This window comes from Mesoplodon bidens (assembly GCF_964165515.1).
Source record: "Mesoplodon bidens genome assembly, chromosome: 4".
Lineage (NCBI taxonomy): Eukaryota > Metazoa > Chordata > Mammalia > Artiodactyla > Ziphiidae > Mesoplodon > Mesoplodon bidens.
In genome coordinates this window covers 138,721,281-138,739,029 of record NC_138160.1, presented here as the reverse complement: position 1 = coordinate 138,739,029, position 17,749 = coordinate 138,721,281, and the positions used below count along the sequence as shown (strand labels likewise).

The 17,749-nt window shown below is 48.3% G+C and overlaps 1 protein-coding gene across 15 annotated transcripts in view; it reads left to right on the top strand.

The window, feature by feature from the left end:
• EPS15L1 (epidermal growth factor receptor pathway substrate 15 like 1) overlaps positions 1–17,749 on the top strand; it is a 101,365-nt gene that overhangs the window by 60,801 nt on the left and 22,815 nt on the right. For all 15 annotated transcript variants that reach the window (XM_081233625.1, XM_081233614.1, XM_081233624.1 and 12 more), the window contains 5 exons: positions 4,813–4,936; positions 5,839–5,889; positions 6,994–7,130; positions 11,577–11,637; positions 12,647–12,729. In XM_081233625.1, coding sequence (XP_081089751.1) covers positions 4,813–4,936; positions 5,839–5,889; positions 6,994–7,130; positions 11,577–11,637; positions 12,647–12,729 — 456 coding nt within the window. The remainder of the gene's footprint in view (positions 1–4,812; positions 4,937–5,838; positions 5,890–6,993; positions 7,131–11,576; positions 11,638–12,646; positions 12,730–17,749) is intronic.

Here is a 17,749-nt window from a genome sequence, read left to right as displayed (position 1 = left end):
TCCGGGCCCACACTCCATCCTGGTGTCTGGGACAAAGCCAAGGATAGGCCTGAATCCTTTCTAAGACCAGTTTGTAAAGACCTCCATCTCCGTGAGCTGATCACCCAAATTTGGAGGGCTTCCCAAACTTAACCAAAATTGGATCAACTCTCACACATTGTGAAACCCCACATCCTACTAATTGGGAGGTTGGAGGAATGTGTGTGTGTGTGTTTCTGTGTTTCTACAAGGAGCACCTTGAAAGTCACACGTATAGGTAAAGATCAAGAACAATGACAGCCCTCCTGGGGTGTTGCTGTGTCACCTACGGATTGGCCTCTCTCCTGAAATCTTGAGACTTTGGCGCTTGGGTTCAAACCTCATGACCCTGGGGGTGCTGGTGAGGGGCCGTTGGCCTTACTTAGGTTTCTGCAGGCCCTCAGGCTGCTGACATCCAGCAGTGTTACTTTGTCCTTTGTTCCTGCTAGAGTCCGACGACCATAGCAGCCCTGGGCCCTGGCGTGTGCCGTTTGCAGTTTATTCTGGCTGACGAGAGTGTCTTTGTGCATCTCTGTGCCGTTGTGGGAGCCAGTGGGACGCTGTTGGTCTCGGTGGTTTTGTTGTGCTCTGCTCCCAGAGCCTTTCACCGCGCGCCCTGCACTGCCATCTCTCTGTCCCAGGCTCTTGCTCCTGGCGCTGTTTGCCTCATGGATTCCTTCCCCTCCTTGTAATAATTCAGCCTCTCTGTCTCTCTTCCTGTGAGACTCGGCTCTTTCTGTGCATTTCTTGACACATTTCTTTTCTCAGTAGCCAAGTACTCAGTCCCAAGGATTTATGGGGAAGCTTACGCCTCCTCCCCTGGATTGCAGAAGACGCTGTTGGTGTTCTCATCTGTCTCCTGTCTCTGGCCGGCACTGCCTCCCTCTGCCATTCACACATTCCTTTCCTCAGGGAATTGTAAACGAGTGAATTCCGTATCCGCTCCTGGGCCCATTGTCAGCTTTGTCAGCTTTACCGTCTAAATAGAGACTGTGAACGTTCCTTCTTCGTGAACCGCGTGAGGCAGAATTTCCTGCTTGGCTGTCTGTCTCAGAGTGTGCGTTTCAGCTTCATAGCCCTGCCCTTATTCTTCCGTCTGTCACTGGTACCCTCACACGGCTCTTGGCTTGCCCTGTTCCACCTTAGTTCATGGAACAGCTCACTTTTAAACCCTCTCGCAGGCTTTGATAAGATTGGTTTCCTTGGATAAAAAGTCGACAATGAAGTGTCAGTTTGAAAGCAGCGTGGGACTTCCCTCCCCCCTCCCGCCCCCCACAGATTTTTTTACCTTTATTTTTATTCATCTCATTAGCGGGCAAAGTTTACATGATAGTCAATTCATCTTGAAACGTCTACGTCACATATGTTACGTAGAAACTCAAAACCAGTGTTTGAGAGAAAAACTATTTTTAACTTGTGCAAATACAGTTTTTGAAGCACTTTTTGGTTTGTTTCCATTTCTTAATAAACACTTTGAAGAGGGCTTTTTGTTTACTCCTGGACATTTCAGGACTGCTCCGGAGGAGAGGGACCTCTCTTAGTTCTCTTTGAGGGGGATGAAAGTGAGAAGTTCAGTTTCTTGAGAACAAGTGTAACCAAAGAGGTGCATCTAGAACTTTCTAAGTCTGGACGGTTTTACTAAAGTTACTAACTTTAGTGTTAGGCTCACATGATTTTACTTTGTCCAAGACAGCAGGATTCTTAAAGCCATATTTATTTCTTATCTGTCATCCACTGATGAGAAGACTGGCCTCTTGTCCTTGGAGTCAGCACTCAGCCAACCGGTCTACTAGAGAGAAGGTAATAAGTCATCCCAGACTTTAGTCTCGCCGAGAACTCATCATGAAAGATGGGCTTGTCTGTCACATCCAGCTCCTGGAGTGCTGGAGCCAGTTTTATTGACTCTCCAGAGCCGATTATTAAATAGGAATTTTGTAAGCTGTTATTCAACCTTTGGTAACTGGACGTCAACCATGGTGGGAGTAGCTACACCATGGGAATTGGCAGAGGCTAACAATCAGGGCTTTTTTTTTTTTTTTCCCCAGAGCGCTGGTTCACCAGCACACCACTGCCTAGCCCCCATCTAAAGGGAAGGAATGTCACCTAGATGCCCTTTCAGAGTTGTCATGTCTGTTTCCCAAGAAGTGCAGTAATTAAGACCAGAACTCATTGTTCGAGGTGTTCTCCCTCTGCTCCCTCTGCCACAGGTGGGATCATTCACCCCGTGCTTGGCTGCTGCACTTGCATCTCCCAAGTGGGCAGATTGCTCCGTGCTCATTGGCAGGAGGTCAGTGGATGGTGGAGTTTACGGCCTCTCTGCACCAGGGGAAATCTAGTTTTCTGCTCTGGATCTGTGAAATGGAATCCAAACCACCTGTGGTTACCCTAACCACACGAATCCTGAATCCTGCCGGGGTCTTCTTAGGCTTCTCCTTTGAAGGGGAGGGAGCGGTTGCTGCCTCAGGCAAACAGTTGCTCCTGAGAGAGAGATTTCAGACTTGACTTTCCGCTCAGGGATTGCGGGGGCCAGACCCCCCAGGATCAGTCTCTTCTCTGCCATTGTCCACTGTTATTTGTCAGTCTTCCGAGTGGCAATTGAAAACATTATAAAAACAAAAACAAAAGACAACCAGTTTGTACATCAGTGCTAATTAAAAACTAAATAGAAGTTTCCCCTCCGAGGCCAAGTTGTCATTCTTAACTCACTACTTTATCCACCTCATACATCATCTCTCTCTGTTCTTCTGGAACAGATACGTTCCTTCCCCCGTGCTGCAGTGTGAGAGGTTTATTTTCCACACCGGCCTCCTGGCTTCCTTAGATTAGGACTTCTCCGTCTCGTTGATCTGTGTCTCAGAACCCCACTGGGTGCTTGCTGGCGCGGGCATGTCACAGTAGTTAGCAGTACGACGTCCTTACAGAGTCCTTGCCCTGCTGCCAGACACGGTGCTTGCAGACATCGGTACTTACTTTCCTAAGAACCGGCTTATTTTCCCCACCTTGGGAAACCCTGTGGTTGGAGGCTCCAGATAATCTTTCTCAGGTAAGGAAAATCGTTCCGTATTCATCAGAGGGCAGGGGTGTTGGTCAGTCCTTCTGAAGCCTTGGGCTTCCTGTTAGCCTGGTGCCTCTGAGATCCGTCCTGCCCCCTGAAGTCAACTGGCCCAGGGTGGTAGGAGCCTTGTCAGGAATCTTCCTTTGGCACCTTTGACGTCATTGCCCTGTATTTTCACGGAAGCCCAGCTCTTTAATCATTTGGTTTTGGTCAGTTGGAATAATGGCTGAGTTTGCCAGCCCCGAGGATGCTGACACATTTGCCAGATTCAGTGAGGATGTTGTGCTTTTTAATATCATAGTGAAACCTTCATGTTTTCACTGAGGGTGTGTCTTCATTAACCAAAATATCTCAGTATTTCTAAACCAAGTACACCGTCCCTATGTATACTGTGAAACCTCTCCCCAGCCCTTTCAGGTCATTTTCCACTATAAAAACTTGCTCTTCAAAAGCAAGTTTTTTTCCCTTCTGATTTAAATTTTCTTGTTTGTTTCTAGAAATAAGCACTTTTAAAAAAAAATGCAAAGTGTTGCATATGCTCTAGTAGTTCTAACTGCATAAGCACTCATTTCCTCTCAGGATGTAAATAGCCAGCATGTTTCTTGGTGTGGAAAGGGCATTTTTTAAAATGCCCACATAGGTAACACACTCTGAGAAGGTGTTTGAGGGAGGCACACCTTTGAACAAGGCCTCTAGCTGCAGTTGTTGGTGGCTCGTTACATTTTCTTTCTGACATTTCCAAAAACATGACTTTTTTTCTGACTCGATTTTTTTTTTAATTTAATTGTGGTAAAAGGCACATAACGTAGAATTTACCATCTTAACCATTTTTCATTGTACAGTTCAGTAGTGTTAAGTATATTCACATTGTACTACTAAGCTCCAGAACTTTTTCATACCCATTAAACACCAACTCCCCATCCCCCCTCCCCCAGTCCCTGGCACCCACTATTCTGCTTTCTCTCTCTATGAATTTGATGTCTCTAGGGACTTCATATAAGTAGAATTACACAATATTTGTCTTCTTGTGACTGGCTTCTTTCACTTAGCATAATGTGTTCAGGGTTCATTTGTGTTGCATGTGTCAGAATTTCCTTTTTAGGGCTGAATAGTATTCCACTGTATGTAGATACCACATTTTGCTTATTCATTCATCCATCGGTGGGCGCTTGGGTTGCTTCCACTCAATGATTTTTAAATAAACTTTTAAATTTTAGAAGACTTAGAGGAAAGTTGCAGAGATGGTACAGAGAGTTCCCATGTACCCCACACCCAGCTTCTCCTAGTATTAACATCTTGTACGGTACATTTATCATAACTAATGAACCATTGTCGACATGTTATCATTAACTAAAGTCCATCTTCTATGTTTTTTAAAAAAAATTACTCTCTTTAGGGTCACATCACTTAGAGGGAAAATATACCAGTTAGGTATAGAATTCTATACTTGGGGCTTCCCTGGTGGCGCAGTGGTTGAGAGTCCGCCTGCCGATGCAGGGGACACGGGTTCGTGCCCCTATCCCGGAAGATCCCACATGCCGCGGAGCGGCTGGGCCCGCGAGCCATGGCCGCGGAGCCTGTGTGTCCGGAGCCTGTGCTCTGCAACGGGAGAGGCCACAGCAGTGAGAGGCCCGCGTACAGCAAAAAAAAAAAAAAAAAAAAAAAAAAAAAAGAATTCTATACTTGGCTTTAAATCTGAAATAATTAAATCCCTGTCCTGTCTCTTCACAAAATTATAGGACGATCCTTTCAAAAATAAAGCCTTGTTATTTAGCAACAACGCCCAAGAATTGCATCTGGATCCTTTTCAGGCAGAAGACCCCTTCAAATCTGACCCATTTAAAGGAGCTGATCCCTTCAAAGGTATCTCATTTGGCACCCACTTTATCATTGAAAGGCTGTTTTGTGCCCCCTAGGGTTGTCCAGTGACTAGAACAGTTAGGAGGAAAGAAATTCTTTGAGCCTAATGGGCCTCTTGAGTTTTTCACCCCACCTGGTTATCTAAAGAGCTGTGGTGTTGAGGGGAGGGGGTGGGAAGAGCTTCAGGCTCACCAAGAGACATCCACGTTCAAGGGCGGCCTGCTTGGCCCTGAGACTCTGCATGCTTCAGTTCCCATCCACCTCTCGGGATTGATAATCAGATGTAGTAGTGATTATGGAACCACCTAGTAAACAGCAGATCCCCACGTAAACATCTAAGGCCTTAACGTGGTGAGTTCATCCAGATCCACACACGAGTCAAGAATAACTAAGAAGAATTCTAGAAACAAGATTTCCTAAGTTTCTTCAGTTTTTGCAGAGCAAAACAGTATTTCCAAGAAGGCTATCTGTACTTTTCTGAGAAAAATGCCAGGGCAGGGAGAGGGCAGAGGGAGTGCCTTTCCAGTTTCAGATTTGGAGTGGAAGCACCTTAGTTCTGAGAGATGAGTCAGGCAGCTCCCGAAGCTCAGATGTACCATGCGGCTGAGGATGGGGCAGCTCCAGGGTCCCAGGTTCCTGGAGCCCTGGGAAGGGATGGGGAGGGGCGGGGGTGAGGCAGGAGAGTAAAGCACTGTGTAGAAAGAGAGAGTGAATTCAGGCTTGCCCTACATTTTCCTTGACTTAGGCCCGTATTGAGCAGCCAACAATACTTTTCATTTTATCTTAGTTGTCCTCGCCATGACAAACTAACTGCCTTAGTCAGTGGCCGCCCCTGCTTCCCCACTTTGCTCTACCAAGGTCATTTCTACCATAGACCTGAACGGTCCTCTCTTCTCTAAATCCAGGTGACCCGTTCCAGAGCGACCCCTTTGCCGAACAACAGACGGCTTCAACAGGTAAAAAAAAAAAAGCCTTTGTTAAAAGAAACATTTTGTGGACTGGCTCTCAGAATATTCCCATTCCTAGTTCAGGTTGAGGGAAATGGGGAAACACCTTGCAGCCTCCTTTGCCAGGTCAGTTTCTGAAGGAACCTCCATTGTCCCTCCCTTTCACAGTCTGGTGCCCCTTCTTGCCAGTCGCACAGCATAATGAGAACTAGAACTAGAAAAGAAGCCCCTGATAGCTAGGCCACTGTTTGGACACTTGTGCCCGCTTGTGTCACCTGTGGTGGCATCAGGGTGTCCCGTTGGTACCCACATGTGGTGGCACTTCTGCCCACACATGCCAGGGAGTGGACTGGGAAGGACAGCGTCGCATTGCATAAAAACCTAGCATCTTGTTCCCTGCCGGTGATGGTGGCTTGCCCCTCCTCTAGTCACCAGGCCCACACCCCACATTCGAGGAGAATGAACGCACCCTGGGCGTGGTGTTGGGATCATGCTGCCTATTTATCTAATTTTTTCCCTTGTATTTGTTTTTTCTATTGAGGTGAAATTCACATAACACAAAATTAACAAATTCACATAACACAGATTAACCACATTTCATTGGCGTTTAGTTCATTCACTGTGTTATGCAGCCACTCCCTCTGTGTAGCTCCAGAACATTTCCATCACCCCAAAAGGAGACCCTGTCCCCATGAGCAGTCTCCCTAGTCCCACTCTCCAGCCCCTGCTTTCTGTCCTTATGGATTTACTCATATTATCTGTTTGTTCATATTATTTTTAAATCAGGTGTTATTGAGAGGTATAATAAACACACAACAGAACTCACCCATTTTAAGTGCAGAACTGGACAAGTTTTGACAAATGTGTATAGTTGTGTGAGAGAGAGAACATTTCCATTATCCCAGAAGGTTCCCTGGTCTCCCCCACCCCCTACCCCCCCCCCCCAGGTCTCTGGCAACCACTGACCTGCTTTCTGCCACTGCGGTTTTTACCTTTTCTAGACTTTCATGTAAATAGTGCCAGTCAGTTGTGTGTTCTTTTATATTTGGGTTCTTTCACTAGGCATAATGTTTATTCATGGGGCGTTTTTTTTCTTCTTTCCAAAACACCTAGATCCATTCGGAGGGGATCCTTTCAAAGAAAACGACCCATTCCATGGCTCTGCCCCCGACGACTTCTTTAAGAAACAGACAAAGAACGACCCATTTACCTCAGACCCATTCACGAAAAACCCTTCCTTACCTTCAAAGGTGAGTGACCCCGGAAAGGCTGCCTTCTGGTGCTGCCCACGTGCATACTCTGCGTGTGTGAAGGCAGCCCTTTCCATTCCCCACCCTCCGTGGACCGAGTCAGGGCCTCCATCACTCAGACTGTGAGTGCTAAGCCTGACGAATGAGGGCTGTGCAAGGCCAGGGGATTCCCCAGGGGCTGGCTCGAAGGCCAAGCCTCGTTACTGCTTAGCAAGGTGACCGTTACTGCCTATTCCTACAGAGGCTTGTCCCACGAAGCGAGGTGTCACATCCAGCAGTCCAGTGAGCCCAAGTCAGGGCGCGCTGTGTCCTGAAGAGCTGTCATTCCTCTGTCCCTTTCTGTGCCCCTTTACTTCAGCTCAGGCCCACCTGCTGGGTTCTCTGCTCTATCGTCTGCCCCCAGTGCCACTCCACCTCCCAACAAAGACAAAATAGAGCACCACACGCTCCCACAGGTTTCCATGTGACTGCTCCTGCCATCTTCCTAGTGCAAAGCACTGATGGTGACACTGGCATCAGCCAGCCTCAGTGGGTCCCCGCCATGGCAGGAGGAAGTCCAGACCCACAGCCTGGCTGCACTTAGTATGCTCCCCCGCCCCCCAGCAAGTAGTAAACCATACGTTTTGCACGTTAGACTCAACAGACTGGTTTAAATAGGTGTAAATGAGGATTTAAAAAGCAAAAAGTAGCTTTGTGATTGAATAGAGAATTTTTCTAAGTGAGGGCAATGTATAGCCTTCCTTCACGTTCTAGGCGGCATCTCTGTCCCCACCTTACCCATTCCCTAGTTTTTCACTTCTCCATGGACCTACTAGTATGTATCACTGGCCCCAGAGCTCCTTGAAGGCAGGGATTAACCTGTAACATTTCTATCTGCAAGACCTGTCACGGGATCCACCCCCCTTTCATTGCTGGTGTTGGTGGTCTGTGTTATCTACGTTTATCAATTTTGTCGATCTCTTCCGAGAGCCAACTTTTGGCTGTGTTGATTTTCTCTCCTGTTTGTTTCCTATTTCACTGATTTCTTCTCTTCATTATTTCCTTCCTCCCACTTTGCTCTTCTGTTTCTAACTTCTTAAGATACAACCTTAGGTCATCGATCTTGGATCTTCTTTTCTAATATGAGTGTTTAAAGCTATGCATTTCTTTTTTCTTTTTTTTTTTTTTTTTTTTTTTTTTTTGCTGTACGTGGGCCTCTCACTGTTGTGGCCTCTCCCGTTGCGGAGCACAGGCTCCGGACGCGCAGGCTCAGCAGCCATGGCTCACGGGCCCAGCCGCTCCGCGGCATGTGGGATCCCCCCAGACCAGGGCACGAACTCGTGTCCCCTGCATCGGCAGGCGGACTCTCAACCACTGCGCCACCAGGGAAGCCCTGCATTTCTTTTGAGGTGCTGCTTTAGCTGCATTCCATACATTTTGATATGTTGTATCTTCATTGTCATTCATTTTGAGATATTTTCCAGTTTTCCTTGTGAATGCTCTGTTGAACCTGGATTATTTAAAGTATATTGTTTCATTTCGAGATACTTTTTTCCCCCCTAGGTATTTTATAATACTGATTTCTAATTAAATCTACTGTTATTGGAGGACATATTTTGTATGTTTTCGGTCCTTTTAGATTTATTGAGACTCGTTTTATGGTCTGTGTTGGTGAACATGCTTTGTACACTTGAGAAGAATGTCTGTTTGCCATTGTTGGGTGTAACGTTCTGTGAATGCCAGTTAGGTCAAGGTGGTTGTTCTGATTGTCTATTTTTTCTTCCCTTTGGCCACGCCATGTGGCTTGCGGGATCTTAGTGCCCCGATCAGGGATTGAAGCCAGGCCACGGCAGTGAAAGTGCCCAGTCCTAACCACTAGACTGCCAGGGAGTTCCCCTTTTTTCCTTTTTTTAAATGTAAGGTATAGTTGATTTACAATATTGTGTTAGTTTCTCATGTACAGTAGAGTGATTCAGTATACATATTATATATATATATATATATATATATATATACTTTTTCCATTATGGTTTGTTACAGGACTGGTCATCTATTTTTATGGTTTTTGTTTGTAAGCTCTACCAGTTGCTGAGAGAGGGGTGTTAAAATCTTCTCCTATGATTGCAGAATTGTCCATATCCTCCTTAATTCTGTCAAGTTTAACTTCATGTGTCTTGAAGCTCTTTCAGGTGCCTACACATTCATGATTGTTGTGTCATCCTGATTCAGTGACCTTTTTTTCATTATAAAGGGTTCCTTTTTTCCTCTGGTGCTTTGTCTTAATCTATTTTTATCACATATTAAAATAACCACCTCATTCTCCTTATGCGTAGTCTTTGCATGATATATCTTTTTTTATCCATTTACTTTCAACCTGTCTGGGAGTTGAAGGATGTCTTTTGTGTCGAGCATGTAGTTGGGCCTTGCTTTTCTACCCAGTCTGGAAATCTCTGCCTTCAAAATGGAGTGTCTAGTCTGTTAACATTTAATGCAATTATTGATATGGTTGGATTTAAGTCTACTATTTTATTATTTACTTTCTTTTATCCTCTGTATTTTATTCCTCTGTTCCCCTTCTTCTGTCTTCTTTTGGATTATTTGAATGTTTTCTAGAATTCCATTTTCTGGTATCTGTTGGCCTTTTTTAACCATACCTTTTTTCATTATTTCTTAGAGGTTGCTTTAAGGATTACCATATACACTGTTAACTTATCATGGGCTACTTGGAATTAATATTATGTCACTTAATGTAAAATGTAGAAAACTTGTAATCATATAGGTCCATTTATCCACCCTCCCCCAAACAGTAGCATCTCTGTTATAGTTGTCCTATGAATGTAATACATCTAAATGTATTAAACTCCATAAGACAGTGTTTTAATTTTTACTTTAATCCACTGTATGAATTCTAAAGAGGAAAAAATAGTTATGTTCTTTTCTCTGGCTGCCTTAAAGAGCCTCTCTTTACGTTTGCTTTTTAGTAGTTTGTGTAGGGTCTGGATATGTTTTCCTCTGTATTTATGCTGCTGGGCGTTTGCTGAAGTTCTTACATCCATAAATTATGTCTTTCACCAAATTTGGTAAGTTTTCTGCCATTATTTCTTTGAAAAAAAATTTTTTTCTATTCTATTCTCTGTCTCTTCTCTTTGTGGGATTCGAGTTACATAGATGTTAGACCTTTTGCTATTGTCTTTACAGGTCCCTGAGACTGTTTCTTTTCATTCTTTTTTTCCTCCTTTTTCTTCAGATTGGGTAATTTCTACTGATTTATCTTCAACTTCACTTACATTTTTCTGTCATTTGCTGGTTAGCTAACCTAGTGAAGTTTTTATTCTAGATATTGTACTTTACATTGTTTGAGAATGTCCATGTTTCTTCTGTATAGTTTCCATTTCTCTACTAAGATCTCCTGTCTTTTTATTCATCTTAAGTGTTTTTTCCTTTATCTCATTAAACACAGTTATTGCTGCTTTAAAGTCATCCTCATCTGAGAATTCCAAAATCTGGGTCACCTTGAGATGGACTCCATTGATTGTCTTTTCCCTTGAGAACCGCATTTTTCAGGTTCTCTCTGTATGTTGAATAACTTAAAAATATATTCTGTGCATTGTGAGTGCTCTGTTGTGGAGACTGGATTCTGTTGCATTCCTCCAAAGAGTGTGGATGGTTTTATTTCAGCAGGCAACTAACTTGGTGAGACTCGTATTGCAAACTCTCCCTCTCTCACCTGTGGTTTCATTCCTGTGGCCTTAGCTGTAGGCTGCTCTGAGTCTGCCCACCCACACACAGTGTAGGGGTGAGCCTGAGACGTGGACAGAGCTTGTCATGGAATTTGGGGCTCCCATTCTCTGCCTCTCCTTTCTAGATCCCGCATCCCTTTCTCATGGCTGTGGTTGTCCTGGGGCTCCCTCCTCTGAGCTTCAGTCCAGAAAGACAGTGAGTTTTCTATTGGAGTCATAGCTCCCCCATACTCTCAGACTGTAGCTGTCAAAAGGGAAAGCTCAGGAGTTTCCTGGTCTAGTGGTTAGGACTTGGTGTTTTCACTGCCGTGGCCCGGGTTCAATCCCCAGTCGGGGAACTGAGATCCCGCAAGCTGAGCAGCGCGGCCAAGATAAAAACAACCACAGGGGGAAAAAAAAAAAAAACGGAAAACTCAATCTTGTACTGCTTTTTCTGCCAAGTTTCAGTTCTTTTCCAAAGTCTTCCTGCTTTGGTTCACTTCCTGGGTCTTCAGGTGATGACTTTTTTTTTTTTTTTTTTTCCAGTTCAGAGTGTTTATAGGTGTTATCTGCAGGAGGGGTTGGTCTGTTGGGACTTAACTCTGCCGGGATTTAGTTAAACATTATATCCTCCCCAAGGCTGGGCAGCAGATGTGGTGCATATAGATGTCGAGAAAGTTTGTGGTTGAATGAATGGATGATGAACAAAGGAACTGCTTTTCACTCTCTCCTCTCTCCTTTCACTCAGCTCGACCCCTTTGAATCCAGTGATCCTTTTTCATCCTCCAGTGTCTCCTCAAAAGGATCAGGTGAGACTGATGGCTTATTTTCCTTCTCACTCCTCCTCAGGCAGTGGAACGGCCCACCCATTTCCAAATATGGTGTGTCCTCAGTGTTTCTATCATTAGTAAGTGGACTCAGATCCTCGCCTGAGGCAGTGCAGCCAAAGCCATTCCCCTCTGGCTGCTCATCTTTCTGAGCAAGAACTGGCATCTTACTGGATGGAAAGGAAGCTTGGCGGTAGGGATTAATTTAGTAATAACACCAATGTATTAGTTACTCTTTGCTCAGTGCTCCTTATGAATCTTTGGTTCTAACCTTTGGATTTTTTTTCCTAAAGGAATCCAAAGTTTTACTGAGGCTTGTGCTATGGGCACTGGATTTGAGGGAACCTCCCCTCATAGCATAAAACTCTTAGGTGTGCCTTTAAGGGAGGGGAGCGTTTGCAGACTCCCCCCTTGCTTTTGGAAACAGGTTCCACTTGGTACTGCCGCCTTGCCTAACATCTTGCACTTGTTAGTTACAGAGTTTGATTTCGTAGGTGAGCTCGTGGGTTATTCTGGACAAATCGCACCACCCACCAAAGGAGAAAGCTCAGCAAAAATCTCTACCTGCAGATGACCTCCCCACATAAATCATGTGGGTGGCTGGTCGCCTCCCTCTCACTCTCCCTCCTGATCCAGCAGGACAGACAGCAGGCTCTCCTTCCACAGGGTGCTTGTCACTCCTTTGGTGACGGTGAACGATGCTGGCTTGCAGCACAGCCACAGGGCAGAGTCCCTCTGGCTCTCCCTGCACCGGCTCTCGTGGCCGCAAACCATCTGGCTGAGCTGCACCAACCATGAGCCAGAGTGGGTGGGGGCAGGGGGCCTTGTTGAGGACTTGCACCCGATTCACCACCCCATCAAACAAACGTGACCTCCATGGATCTCCTGCTTTGGGAGCCACTGAGAACCAAGAGGTGACACTTTCCCCTGCTCCCAGGAGGCGTGTCCTGTGAATGCCCTGTAACTCCTCCTCTGCTGGTGCTGCTTGCAGGTCCCTTTGGAACCTTAGACCCCTTCGGAAGTGGGTCCTTCAATAGTGCTGAGGGCTTTGCCGACTTCAGCCAGATGTCCAAGGTAAAGCCCTTCCCACGGAGCCCCTGTGCCTCTGCCAGTGTCCTTGTGCCTCTTGTCGTGGTCTTGTCGTGGGCTGCCAGGTGTAACTGTTTAATGCCACATATATATTTCTTTGGCACCTGTCAAACTCTGAAATGTATCCTCATGTGCGGTCGTGAGTCAGCAGACGGGGTCTAGAAAGTGCCCATGGCTGTGGCTGGACCCACTTCCCTTTCTCCAAGCGAAACTGCCAGAGCCCTGAGTCCATCCCCGAGGCGTAAGTGCTGCGGGCTCCCCGCTACTGCCACTGGTGTCTGATGGCAGTCAGACCTCAGGTGATAAAGTCGACTCTGTGGCTGAACAAAGTTGAGAAGGTCTTGGGCCCTGAGGGCCAGGCCTGGCGTGCAGCCCGCTGAGGCTGGAACCATGGGCCGTGGGCCAGAAGGCGGGAGGTGTGTCTGGAGCTGCCCATGGACAGAACCCGAGAAGGATGTGGATATCGAGGGCTAGGCTCGGTGAATAAATATGCAGGTGAAAAGTGAGCCATTCAGGAAGGACGATAGTCACTCCTGGTTGGACTGGATGGTGTCTACGCGGCCATAGTTACATAAACTGACTGTGGATGTAGTCCCGCAGATGGTGTTAGAGCTCTTTCGAGAGGGGCTTGGAGGGTGGTGCTTAACGTAGCAGGAAGTCAGTAGATATGTCCAAAGTGGACAGATCAAGAAATAAGAGTAGAAGCCCACGACTGAGAGGTAAATTCCAGAAGAAACTGCTAAGAAGTCGAAAATGTTGGCCTAGGTGAGTAGGTCTGCTGTTCTTTGTTCTAACCTTTAGTGTCCCTTGGTTTTGACCGTGAGCCTGTGTTTCTTTGCCAAGAATTAAGGGAAGCAGCGTTAGGTGTGCGCATCTTGGCCTCGGTGGGTGAGGGTGGGATCCCTCACAGATAAAGAGCTGCGTGTGGCACAGCCTGTGGCCGCGGAGCCATAAAGCCCTGCATTCTTTGTTTAGTCCACCTGTCTTTCCCAGCCGCCTGCTCTAGCCCAGGTACTGTGAGCACTGGGGGGCGACCACATTCAGATACGGTTCCTGGCTCCTCGCTGGTGGGGGTGGGGTGGGGAGGGAGCCCCCCGGAGTGTGGGGAATGGGCACCCACGGTGGGGAGTCCTGGGCCCCCGGCACCACTCCCCCCTCATGCCAGCTCCTCAGGGCATCCTGCGTGCTTCCTCCACGTTCACTCAGCCCGCGGGGCTCACGACTGTCTGGGCGCTGATTACTCGTGGTTAGCAACATGTGATTGTGGTGCGTGGCTTCCGAGAAACATTTGGGATTTTGTTTATGTTTTCAAAGAAACGCGCGAGTATAAACTGTTGAGGTAGCAAATGTAGCTTCTGGCCAGAGGCAGAGCATCTGTTTGCCCATTGGCCGCCGCAGAAGGGAGCCCAGAGGTGCTGGAGTTTCGGCCTCTCTCCTTCCAGTGCCTGGAGGGAATGAGCCTCCATCGCTCGTATGGGAACTGTGACGCTGACGGTCGGGGTGCCATCTGGGATCAGCCAGAAGGGACCAGGGCCTGAGACTTGCCCTCATGTTTGCCTGTCACTGCGTGGCTGTTACACACACTCCTTGAGTGGAGCTGTGTGTCCTTGTCTTCTGTCCGTGCTTAGCGAGTGGAAAACCATCCCCTGAAATGAGAAAACTTCTGCCACACGGGGGCGGCAGTCTCCAGGGAAGGGGTTCGCACTGTATTCTCAAGCTGGCACAAGTGGGCCCTCTCCCTGCTCAAGGCCGAGGAGGGAGTGAGAGCTAGCAGTGCCCCCGAGCTGGGACAAGGACAAGGGCATGAACAGGGTCCTCTGTTTCAAGAAGCACCTGAGTTGAGGCTGTGTGTGGGGTGGCCAGCCTGGCGGGGCCCCGGATGGCAGGAACGGCCGCGTCTCCCTCCTCCAGGCAGTGCCTGCGTTTCCCATAGCTGCAGAAACACCCCAGAGCCGGGCAGTTCAGAACCTGGCCCTTCCCTCCTTCTGCCCGTTCTAACCTAAAGTTGCATTTTCCCTTTTCTAATTCCGCTTTCCCTCTCCTTGTCCTCGTGTCCCAGATCAGGCTGCACACACGTGCACTTGTGACTTCAGGGCCAGTGCCCCTTCCTGTTCGTGGCGCTGGGCGGGACGGAGCTGGATGGGGCCATGGAAAGTTTGTCTCCAGTACTCCATTGTTTTGTTTCCATGATTCCATCAGCTCCTGATCTCATGCCACTTGCCCAACTGAATACAGGGCCCTAACCTCATAGGTCTCTGTTTTTCCCTTTTGGTTCCCTTTCTGTTTTTCAAGAACAACATTGTGTATATAAATAAAATGCTGAAGGAAATGAAAGTAAAGTGGCAAGAAGGTGTTTTTTTTTTTTTTTTTACTTCTTGGTTTGTGTGTGTGTGTGTGTGTGTGTGTGTGTGTTTTAACATCGCTATCTTTTCTCCACCTGAGTGGGGTGGGGAGGCAATGCACGCTGGCGATGCATGCTGGCTCCCTTTCTTAACTTCACCCTAAATTAGAGTGTCCTCCCTCTGCCTGGCAGCGCTAGAGGAGAGTGCCAGCCAGCAGTCTGACTCCAGTAGATTCCTTTGGGAAGTTCTCTGGGCTTGCACCCTTCGTTGAGGTCCCTCAACACCTGAGAAGATTTTTCTAGACAGTATTACCTTGCTTTAAGAACACATTCCCCAAAATAGATTTCAGAGAGCATCTGAGAATAAAAACAAGACTCTAACTTAATTATTTCACTCCTCCTGCCCCCCCAAAAAAACCACCTATGAAATACTTGACTGCCCATTGTCAGCCCATTTTCAGTTGTTTTTCAAGCGTGCATCCCTATTTAGGTCTTTTTTTTTTTTTTTTTTTTAAGTTGAGAGTCGTTTGCTTTAAATCAATTCTTTAAACCGTGAATCTCTTAGAGCTGCTTCTCATATAGTAGCTTTTCTGTCTGTCCTTTTTTCTTTTTCTTTTTTTTTTTTTTTTGGAGCACACTTCACTCTAGCCCAGCCAGAGAGCCCCTACCGGCTTTACTGAAACCCCTCTAAAAATAGCAACTTTCCCTGAAGCCGCAGCCTGAGTAGGAACCAGTCAGGTCCCAAAGGAAGCTTCTTGGGAAATTTCAAGTCATGAAAATTAGGATTCGGAAATGACGCAGGCTTTTTGGTGTCAGAAGTGATATAATTCCCTGCTGTGGGCGAACCAGGCGCTTACAGTTGGAACCCTTTCACCTTGGAGCGGGCCCACTGGCTCCGTGGGTTTAGACAGACGAGGGGGCGGAGAGTCGGCTTGGCCCGTGGAGTCTCCAGCCAGCCGGGAGGCTCACTGCAGCTCGTGCTCCAGGCTGGGGGTTGCACGGGCTGAGTGGACAAGGGCCCCGTGCACCCCACAACTCTGGGGGGCGTCACGTGCAGAGAGCCCTGGGTGTCCCTCTACACCCTTCCCCAGAGCTGGCACCTTCGCAGCACCCAAGACAAGAACTGGGGCCCACTCAGGGGCCTCGGGGGCTGGTCGCGCCTCCACTCTGCCAGGAGATTGGTTTTGATTCCCTCCTGCCTGTCTCAGGTTGTGGCGAGGGTAGCAAGAGTCCTAGACCCAGGCTGTGTCCTGGGAACGGCAGAAGCAGAGGCACCAGCATTCCCTCGCTCTCCATCTCCTTAGCCCCCACTGCGTCTTCTTTCCCAACCAGCAGACCCTAACCCACTCACTTTAGAGCTAAGCTGCTGGTCGACACGGCACCTTAGCTCTACTGCTCTCTTCGTCTGGGAAAGGCTCTGTAAATGATGGGAAGCAGCAGAAATGAAGCATCGGTGGCCGATGGAGCGTTTGCAGATTCTTGCGGGCATCCAAGAGAGTTCTAGTCACATCCACATCCTTGGCGTGATAATAATCGTGCTATCTTTGTGCTGATGCGGTCGAGGCGCCACCGGAGCAATTTATGCATTACCTTTCGTTTTCCTGCCACAGCCCTGCAAGCTGGGGCCTGTCATTATTGTTGTTTCATAGACGAGGAAACGGAGGCACGGAGCCGGTAGCAGGGCCTCCAGATCCCACCCCAACCACTGTGCTCCGCAGCAGACATTCTGGAAACTCGAGCAGCAGGTTTTGCAGAGACTCCCAGACTTTTGTACCGAAAAGGACAAGCGTCACAGAGCCTGGGAAAGGGGGGGAGCAGCAGTGGAGGGAGGGACCTCCTCGCCCCGCTGCAGCCCTTCTGGCTCAGAGCTTCCCGGCGGGCCCAGGTGGTCTTGGCAGGGAAATGAGTCTTTCCCATTAGACCCCATCCTCCCCAGGGCCTTCTGCCCTGCTCTGCCTCTTGCCTGCATCTGCGCATGTCTCCCTCATGGGCATGAGGACAGTCCCCAGACCTCCTGTGGGGGGCGGGGGGCGGGCTGCCAGCAGCCAAGGGCAGGGCCTGAGAGCCCTGGCCCAGGAGGTGGATGGCGTGGGTTCCCGCCCTGACTCCCCCACTGAGGTGCTGTGTGACTAGCAGGTTAAGGCATCTCCTCCCCGTGCCTCAGTTTCCCTGCGTATAAGATAGAAGTGGTGACAGTAGGACTTGTCCCAAGGCCGTTGGGAAGATGTGAGAAGATCAGCGAGCGTCTCCTACCCTGGCGAGTGAGCGTCTCCTACCCTGGCGGCCCCAGAGGCTTGTGGGGAGGAACCAGGGCGCCCAGTGGGCTTGGCTGAGTGTGCAGCAGCCACTCCGGGCCCCCTCCTCCTCCCTGTGGGCTGGCCGCCTCTCTCCCACCTGAGACTAGTATCTAGGTACCAGGGGCAGGGGCGGCCGCATCCCCGTCCCCGTGACCGGATCCGGAAGAGGGGGAGCCGCGTCCCTGTGACTGGCATCAGCCTTTCTCCCCACTTCTCCAGTGGTGGGTCGGAACCAGATTACCTAAGAAGGTCCCACAAGTGCACTCTTGTGTTCCTGCTTTGTTTTGTGTCCCTTGACCTGCCCCACTGGGGAGGGCATTGCAAGTGCCCCTCCTCACGCAACCCCCCCTCCACTGCTGCTGCGTGT